Source organism: Marmota marmota, unplaced genomic scaffold (genome assembly GCF_001458135.2).
Source record: "Marmota marmota marmota unplaced genomic scaffold, marMar, whole genome shotgun sequence".
Taxonomy (NCBI): Eukaryota; Metazoa; Chordata; class Mammalia; order Rodentia; family Sciuridae; genus Marmota; species Marmota marmota.
The window spans coordinates 2,122,802-2,132,339 of NW_026000079.1; the positions used below are offsets into that span (position 1 = coordinate 2,122,802).

Below are 9,538 nucleotides of genomic sequence, written 5' to 3' on the forward strand. Positions count from 1 at the left end.
TGCTAGGACTATAGACATGCATCACCACCTGGGTCCTTTATAAACTTAAAAAAAAAAAAAAACATCTTTGCAATCATGATTATTGCTGGTTAACACAGGAAGAAAATTAGGCTCGTGAGAGTAAAGTAACACAAGATTTGTTAATTGTGGGCACAGGCACAGGTGACTTCAAGGTCACCTCATACAATTGGTTGTTCATTTTTTTGGTTGAAAGCCTCTAGAATTGTGTTCCATAGTATCTCTTTCCCTTGTAATTACTGCTTGAAAAAAAAATTGACTTAAATTAGTCTTTACAGTCCCATCATTCCTGTGAAGATATAAGTTCTGTGTTTGAATATGCAATTTTTTTTGAGCCTTCCAGTTCTATAGAATGTTTATCAGTAAGGCCAAAACAAATAACCTGTTTGGATGCTGAAATATTAAAGTTCTGAGAGTTAGAGAGAAATTTTAGTGAATTAAAAATTCAGTATAGAGGAACTAGGGATATAGCTCAGTTGGTAGAATGCTTGCCTTGCATGCACAAGGCCCTGGGTTCAATCCCAAGCACACACCACACACACACACACACACACAATCAGTATTTTTTATGATTTGCAAAGATTATATAGGTCAGTTATCCCTTTCTAAGGTCTTTGAGGAAAAAAATAAAAAATTAAAAGCACATTGACAGCTGGGAATGGTGGCACACACCTGTAATCCCAGCAACTCCAGAGCCTGTGGCAGGAGAATGGAAAGGTTGAGGCCATCCTGAGCTATGTAGCAAGGCCCTGTCTCAAAATTTAAACAATAAATAAATAAAAAGGGGTATGGATGTAGTTCAATGGTTAAGAACATCCTGCGTTCAGTCTCAGTACTGCAACAACAAAATTAGCATATTGGCAAAGGAATAGTACTTGAATATTTAGACTCATTTTTTTTCTCTTAAAATTAATCTTTAAAATGATAGTTGAGGCAGGGTGGTACATTCTTTTTTTTTTTAACTTTTTTTTTTATGAGAGAGTAGAGAGAGAGAATTTTTTTTAATATTTATTTTTTAGTTATCGGCGGACACAACATCTTTGTTTGTATGTGGTGCTGAGGATCGAACCCGGGCCGCACGCATGCCAGGCGAGCGCGCTACCGCTTGAGCCACATCCCCAGCCCAGGTGGTACATTCTTATAATCCCAGTGATTCAAGAGTCTGGAGCAGTAGTAACACGAGTTCAAGGCCAGCCTGGGCAACATAGTAGGACTTATCTCAGAATAACATAAAAAGGACCAGGAATGTAGCTTAGTGTTATATCACTTGCCTAGCCTGCAAGGCCTTGGTTTCAATTCCTGGTTTCAACCCCCTCTACCCCTGGATAATTTCCTGGAAGCAACATGAAATATAAAAGTATACTGGATTTAGACGAAATACTACCTGGCTTTGACATCTTGAACCTCAGTTTTCTTTATTTAATTAGGTGTATATGATAGCAGAATGCGTTTTTGATGCATTGTACACAATGCAGCACAACTTTTCATTTCTCAGTATATGATGTAGCATTGTACCATATATGCAGTCATACATATGTCTAGGGTGATAATGTCCATCACGTTCCACCATCTTTACTATCCCCAAATCCCCTCTTGAACCTCAGTTTTCTAATAGGTAATACATACTGGCACTGTCCAGTGTGGTAGTTGCAGTTATGTACAGCCATATAAATTAAATGTAATATAAAATCCTATTTTTTAGTCACATTAGCCACATTTAAAGAGCTATAGAGAAACATGGTGGTTAATGGTAACCATATTGGACTGCTCAGATATAGAACACTTGATTATCACAAATTCCTGTCCAACAATATAGATATTTTGATATTTACCTTTAGAGGTGTGTGTGTGTAATTGAACCCCGAGATGCTTTACCATTGAACACTAAACTACACCCCAACCCTTTTTTTTTTTTTGAGACCGGCTTGCTAAGTTGCTTATGTCCTTGCTAAATTACTGAGCCTGGCTTCAAATTTGGGATCCTCCTGCCTTAGCCTCCCAGGTTGATGGGATTGTAGGCATGTACCACCATGCCCAGCTTGCCTCCACATTTAAAAAAATGCATCTAACATCTACATTAAACAAGGTTTTTATTTTTACTTACTTATTTATTTATTTTTAAATTTTTTCTGCTGGTTCTAGAGATCGAACTTAGGGTCTCACTCATGGTAGGCATGTGCTGTAAAACAGCATTTTATTTTTCTTGAACAGCTCCCCCCCCACCACCACCACCACCAGGTAACTGTCAGACCCAGCTCTAGAGTTGTTCATGGTTTAAATTGAAATCAGATTAGGGGCTGGGGTTGTAGTAGAGCAGATGCCTAACACATGCGAGGCCCTGGGTTCACCACCACATTAAAATAAAGGTATTGTGTCCAACTGCAACTAAAAAAAAAATATTTAAAAATAAATTGAAATCAGATTAGATTTTTTTTTTCATATTGAAGGGATTTTGAGATTATTGCAAGGAGAGAATTAGTTGAATGTGATGAGTTGTGATTAGGGGTTACCAGAAGGTAACTTGGCTATTTTATGAATGAGGTGTATGGGTTTGTTCATTCTCTCTATGCTGTATATTTTACTATATGTACAGTCCCTGGATTGAACTGTAAATTTGGACCTTTAATTTTTCTTTCTAGAATTTTGCAGCTTCTAGCTCATAGAGTTTCCATGATGATGGGGTCATAAAAGTGCACACAGGGTCAAGGTCACAAATCTTGATGGTGGCCTTCAAATAAATTGTCTGTACTTGGTGTCATTGTTTATTTCCTTTTTATATCTTTTATGAAGACTGAATTTAAAAAGTGTTGGTAGGTAAAGAATTAAAGAGATGATGGAAATAGTTAAGGGATAGTTTTAAACTAGACAACTAAATGAGTATTTTATATATAAACACCATAATCTAATTTCTTTGTCTTTGTAGCTTCAGGCCCCTGGCAAAGGCCTAACTAGCAATAAAAGCAAGGATGACCTGGTGGTAGCTGAAGTAGAAATCAATGATGTGCCCCTCACGTGTAGGAACTTGCTGACTCGAGGACAGACACAAGACGAGGTGCGAAAGAGTTGGGACTCTTGGGAAAAGTGGCATGTGAATAAAGAAAAAAACACATCTGAGCTCAAGTAGAAGTCAGATATCTGTGAGGGGGATTTGGGTTCATGTTTTCAAAATCAGATCGAGTTTAATTTAACTGCAGAAGTGGTAATGAAACAGATGGGTGAATCCCGTTTGTTTAAGAAACCATAGAATAAGAATTTAAGATATAGAAGTTTTTCCTGCCTTAATTGATAGAATGAATGAGTTGTGATGGAAATTTATCTTGCTGTCATTGAAATCCATAAGTACCGCATCTTTTTATCAACATAATTATGTATTCATAATTATGTATACATTTATATGTATCGTGACTTTTTGCTATGTATATATAATCTTTTTAATAGAATGTTTTCTTCTTTTAGATCAGCCGACTTAGTGGAGCTGCTGTGTCAACTCGAGGGAGGTTCATGACAACTGAGGAGAAAGCTAAAGTGGGACCAGGGTATGTGTGTATGCTTGTCCTCTGGTTTGGGGAAGGATTGGGCATTTGACTCATTTCATATTTTTCATTTCTAGGTAATATATGTAAAGGATGTTTGGTTTGGGGTGGGGGTGCATGATTTGCAGCATAATGTTGGGCTTCTTAAATAGGTGTGAGAAATATTGGCAGCTAGCTGGTCATAGTGGTGCACGACTGTAATATCAGTTAATTGGGAAGCTGCGGCAGGAGATTCATAAATTAAGGTTAGCTTAGGCAATTTACACAAGACCCCATCTCAAAATAAAAAGTAAAAGGACTGGGGATGTAGTAAAGTGCCCCTATGTTTAATCCTGGGTACTGAAAGTTTAATAAAAAAAAGATGTTGACAGGTATTTTTCTGTCACTTTTCCTATTTTATTTCACTTTTTTTTAAATTGTAAGAAACAAATTACAAGAAATCATACAAGAACGTAATAATGGTTAACATTTTTTTTATTATTATTTTTATGTGGTGCTGAGGATCGAACCCAGGGTCTAGCATGTGCTAGGCGAGCGCTCTGCCACTGAGTCACAACCCCTCTCCAAATGGTCAAAATTTAACATGTATGCTTCTGAACTTTTTTCCTGTGGAATTTGTCCCCCCACAAATGGGTTAGGATTGAACCTGGGCTTCATGAAGTATGTTACTAAGCACAGGCTTTACCACTGACTTATCTCTGGTCCCTCCCTTTAAATAAGGAAAAGTTCAGTCAGGCTTGATGGTGCATGCCTATAATCCCAGTGGCTTGAGAGGCTGAGGCAAAAGGATCACAGGTTCAAAGCCAGCCTCAGTAACTTAGTGAGAATGTGTCTTAAAATAAAAATACAAAGGGCTGGAGATCTAGCTCAATGGTAAAGTACCTTTGGGTTCAATCCCCAGTACCTAAAATAAAATTTCAGCCTGGCGCAGTGGCACATGTCTTAATCCCAGTGATTTGGGATTGATCCAAGTTCAAAGCCAGCCTCAGCAATATTGCCAGGCCCTAAGTAATTTAGCAAGACCCTGTATCAAATTTTTAAAGAATTGGAAGGGCTGGCTCAATGGTTAAGTGTCCCGGAGTTTAATCAGCACCCCCCCCACACACTAAATGATGATCATTAGCTGTAGATTATCCAATTAATCTCAATTTAGATTTTTGTTTCTTTTTTTTTTTTAATTTTTTTAATTAGTTGTTCAAAACATTACAAAGCTCTTGACATATCATATTTTGTACATTTGATTCAAGTGGGTTATGAACTCCCATTTTTACCTCGTATACAGATTGCAGAATCACATCGGTTACACATCCACGTTTTTACATAACTGCCATACTGGTCTGTTGTATTCTGCTGGGATAGGAAGGGCAGCAGAATAGATTTTTTTCTTTCATTATTAATATTTTAGCTTTACTCTCAGTTGACAAGTATTCAGGAAATGAGACTCCCACTCCCACCAGTGATACTGGATTGAACCCAGGGTATTCTAACACCAAGATGCATGCTACATTTTCAGACCTTTTTATTTTTTATTGAGAAAAGGTCTTGCTAAGTTGCTGAGGCTGGCTTCCAACTTAGAATCCTCCTGCCTCAATCTCTTGAGTTGTTAAGGTAATAACTATGCACCACCATGCCCTGTTTTGGGGGATTTGGGTATTTGGTTATTGTTTTTTGTGGTGCTGGTGATAGAATCCAGGGCTTGCAAGGCAAGCATTCTACCAACTGAGCTATATCCCCAGCCCTGTGGGGGTTTTTTTGTGTGTGTGTGCGCGCACGCGCGCGCACGCATGCGCCTACCTAGGGATTGAACCTATGGCCTTGGTTATTTTTTATTGTGGTACTGGCAGTTGCACCCAGAGGCCCTTGAACATTGAGTTACAACTTATGTACTTATTGTGATCCTTCTGCCTCAGTTTTCCTAGTCCGAGATTACAAATAAAATTTTACCCTTTTTAAAGTTTTTCCTATCTCTTCTTGCTGTCCTGGGGGGGGGGTTTGAAGCTAGGGTCTGGTGAGTAATAGGCATGTGCTCTACCACTAAACTACATCCCCATCCCTTTTATATATATATACATATTTTTTAGATGTTTTATTAATTTGTTTATATACGATGCTCTGAATTGAACCCAGTGCCTCATAACATGCTAGGCAAGCTACCACTGATACATCCCCAGCTCCTTAACATTTTTTGGACAGAGTCTTGGCTAAATTTTCTAGGCTGCTCTTAAATTTATCATCCTCTTCCCTCAGCCTGCAGAGCAGCTGGGATTACAGGTCTGCGTCACCACGCCCAGCTGTTGTTTTGTTTTAAAACATATTTTCTTCTGCTGGGGATTAACCCTTGGGCCTGAAGCATGCTAAGCTTGTGCTCTCCACCTTGCTACATCACTAACAGGAAATTCAGTGTTTTTAATATTGGCTTTTAATTTTGAATGCGTCTTAAAATAAAAATACAAAGGACTGGTTTTTTAGCTGCTGTTTTGAACTTGGTTATTAATTTTTTTTTAAAACCTGCCATTTCTTAGCCATATGTAATCGTTGACTACTTTCTTCATTATATAAATCTAAACTTTTAGACTTTTAGAATCTAAAGTATCTTCTTAGTCGATGCAGGACCTTTTAAAAGTTTGTATGTTATCATCACTCTTTCCCCATTATTTTGGATACTCAAGCATATATTTGCATGAATCCATATGAGCAGATTTGACCTCTCTGTGGGCCATTTAACAAGGAAAATTTATAGCCTCAGCTATAAAGCCATGTTCTTAGAAACTACCAGCAAAAGCTCCTATTTCTTGTTTGTAAACTTCAAACATTACAAATTAGATTTGGGGCTGGGGATGTGGCTCAAGCGGTAGCGCGCTGGCCTGGCATGCGTGCGGCCCGGGTTCGATCCTCAGCACCACATACAAACAAAGATGTTGTGTCCGCCGAAAACTAAAAAATAAACATTAAAAAAATTCTCTCTCTCACTCTCTCTTTAAAAAAAAAAAAATTTAGATTTGGCCATGCCAGGCATGTTGGTGTACACCTGTAATCTTACAATTTGGGAGGCTGAGGCAGGAGAATTACAAGTTCAAAGGGCTGGGGATATAGCTCATTGGTAAAGCCCCTCTGGGTTCGGTCCCTAATCCCCTCAGTCCTTTTTCCCTCAAAATTTTGGTGAGCCATTTGGCTCCTTTGCTTTTGACCAGTTTGGGATCAGCCTTTTGCATTTCTCTTTGTAGGGATCGTCCATTGTATCTTCATGTTCAGGGCCAGACACGGGAATTAGTGGACAGTAAGTAATGGTTTTGGCTCACATATTATTTCTTGGGAAGCGCAAAGTTTTGGGCTGTGTATATCAAATCTGCAAGCTGTTCCTGATGGCTCTTCTGAAGTCTTTACCAGCTACACACCAGCATGTATGGGGAGCCACATATTTTGGCTAACCTAAAAAGTGGATTAGTGCTTTGAATAATTGAACATTTCTCCTGTCTTTGTCATTGGGCACCAGTCAGTTCATTCAGTTCTTTAGTATACTGTCTGTCTTTATTTTTCCCTAGGAGCTGTAAACCGAATCAAGGAAATTATCACCAATGGGGTGGTGAAGGCTGCCACAGGGACAAGTCCAACTTTTAATGGTGCAACAGTCACTGTCTATCACCAACCAGCACCCATTACTCAGCTGTCTCCAGCTGTTGGCCAGAAGCCTCCCTTCCAGTCAGGGGTATGTTTTGGCAAGGGGTTGTTGTTTCTGTAAAAATGGTATGTGAATACGCGTGAAGGAAAACCCCTAAAATTCTGACCTGAGAGTTAATCTGCTACTGGTATCCTATTAGTGTGCTACTAATACGTTCTCACTATATCTTTATTCTGATATAATGTAGGAAGGGGATTGAGAAGAGCAAAGGGTATAAACAGTACAACGTGAAAATAGTTTTAATTTTGTATTTGTAAACTTCATGGCAACTGGAGGACCAAGAAGGCTGAGTCTGATGAAGCAAGACTTTGCTGATACACTCCTCCTAGAAAAAAGGGTTGAAGAGAGCAGCCCTCGTTGGAGAAAATTTTGGGGCTGACTGTACGACCCAACATTCTACTCCAGTTTTACAGCCCACTCTGTGCTGTGATTTTTTGATTGACTTGAATCAGTGGAAGGGAAGTGAATGTGCTTATTCGAATTTGGATCCTGGATTTTTGCTTTGCAAATATCTCTTGTTGAATAGAATAAGGTGTTTATTTTGTGGGTAAGGTAGATGCATGAATATGAAGGGGTTTTCTGTTTTTGTTGTATGTTTTTTTTTGTGGTGCTGGGGATCGAACCCAGGGCCTAGAACATGCTAGGCATGTTACACTCGCAGCACCTGAAGTTTTTATTTAAATTAAGCTTTTTGATAGAATTTGTATTAGAAATTGTAGAGTATTCTTGTAGAAGTGATCAAATGTGTTTTGGGGATTAAAATATTTTGTGTAACAGTTTTCTACAGTATTAGGATTTTTGTATGTATTTGTGTGGGGAAGTAGTGGGGTTTGAACCCAAGGCCTCACATGCTAGGCAAACACTCTTAACACTGAGCTATATCCCCACCCCGAGGATTAGGATTTAACTATTTAATTTCTGTTTAATCTGATGTATTTTGTTCTTCCTACAGATGCATTATGTTCAAGATAAATTATTTGTGGGTCTAGAACATGCTGTGCCCACTTTTAATGTGAAGGAGAAAGTGGAAGGTCCAGGCTGCTCCTATTTGCAGCACATTCAGATTGAAACAGGTGCCAAAGTCTTCCTACGGGGCAAAGGTTCAGGCTGCATTGAGCCAGCATCAGGCCGAGAAGCTTTTGAACCTATGTATATTTACATCAGGTACGGATGGATCGGGAAGAATTCTTGTCATTTTGACTGTAACAAGCTAGAATGATTCAGAACAAACAAGCAAAAAAGGCTTAATGATATTAGGGATTTAGGTAAACACTAGGAGTAATCACTTAATATTTAGTTCATAAAAATAACTGAATTAAGTCTGTGTGTCTTTAGTATTCAGGTCCTTAGGTCTTATATAAGTCTGTGATCATAAATGAGCTATGATAAGCTTAAAATAACTTCCAGTTAAAGCTAATATTTTATGAACTTAAAGTATTTCTTATGCCAAGAAGTATCATTGCCCAGAGAAAGACAAAATAGCATGAAAAATGAGACAGAATTATATGTTGTATTTTCTCCTTTGAATTCCTGCTTCATATTTCTTTGCAGTCATCCCAAACCAGAAGGTCTGGCTGCTGCCAAGAAGCTCTGTGAGAATCTCTTGCAAACAGTGAGTTACTGATATAAATATGTATTATATTTCTTTCTCTGTATATGTATTCATTCTTCTTTTGGTGCTGGGGATTGAAAACGGGTGCCCACACAAGGCCCCTATCATGCTTAGGTTAGTGTTCCTTAATATACACTTACCACTGAGCTATCTCAGTCCCAACAGTCAGTTATATTTGTCTAATAATCATTCAGAAGACCCACTGCCATTTTGGAATGGGTTGGACTTTTTTTCCCACCTGTATTAGTTTCCTGGGACTGCGTTACCAAAGTATTGTGGATAGCGTTGACTAAAAGAACAGAAATTTATTCTGTGTTTAGCAACCCAGGAGTCTGAAACCCAGGTGCTGGTAGGATTGATTCTTTCTAGAGTTGTTTTTTGGTGGTTGCACTGGCATTCTTTGGCTATGTTAGCATAACAAAGAGCAGAGTAGAGCTATGACACTATGCCTATTGTCCTAGCTGCTCAGGAGCGGTAGTGAAGATTGGTTTAGTGTGTGTGTTCCAGACCAGTCTGGGCAACCCATGAGCTCAGGTGTCGAAAAAAATAATGAAATAAAACCAAGTAGCAGTGCTTTTGGGATAGTTGCTCGATATTCATTCCACTTGCTTTATCTTTTTCAAATTAATTAGTTAATTAATTGTCATGGGAGGGACACAGTATCTTTATTTGTTTTTTTTTTTTTTTTTTTTTTTT

At 38.4% G+C, this 9,538-nt stretch overlaps 1 protein-coding gene and 1 non-coding gene across 4 annotated transcripts in view; both read left to right on the forward strand.

Moving 5' to 3' along the window:
- Khdc4 (KH domain containing 4, pre-mRNA splicing factor) overlaps positions 1-9,538 on the forward strand; it is a 20,228-nt gene that overhangs the window by 2,175 nt on the left and 8,515 nt on the right. For all 3 annotated transcript variants that reach the window (XM_015502749.2, XM_015502750.2, XM_015502751.2), the window contains exons 3-8: positions 2,942-3,070; positions 3,475-3,554; positions 6,776-6,828; positions 7,094-7,257; positions 8,183-8,394; positions 8,782-8,842. In XM_015502749.2, coding sequence (XP_015358235.1) covers positions 2,942-3,070; positions 3,475-3,554; positions 6,776-6,828; positions 7,094-7,257; positions 8,183-8,394; positions 8,782-8,842 — 699 coding nt within the window. The remainder of the gene's footprint in view (positions 1-2,941; positions 3,071-3,474; positions 3,555-6,775; positions 6,829-7,093; positions 7,258-8,182; positions 8,395-8,781; positions 8,843-9,538) is intronic.
- LOC125620306 lies at positions 7,499-7,627 on the forward strand. Its single transcript, XR_007351919.1, has one exon. It is a non-coding gene; the product is annotated as a small Cajal body-specific RNA 4 (non-coding RNA).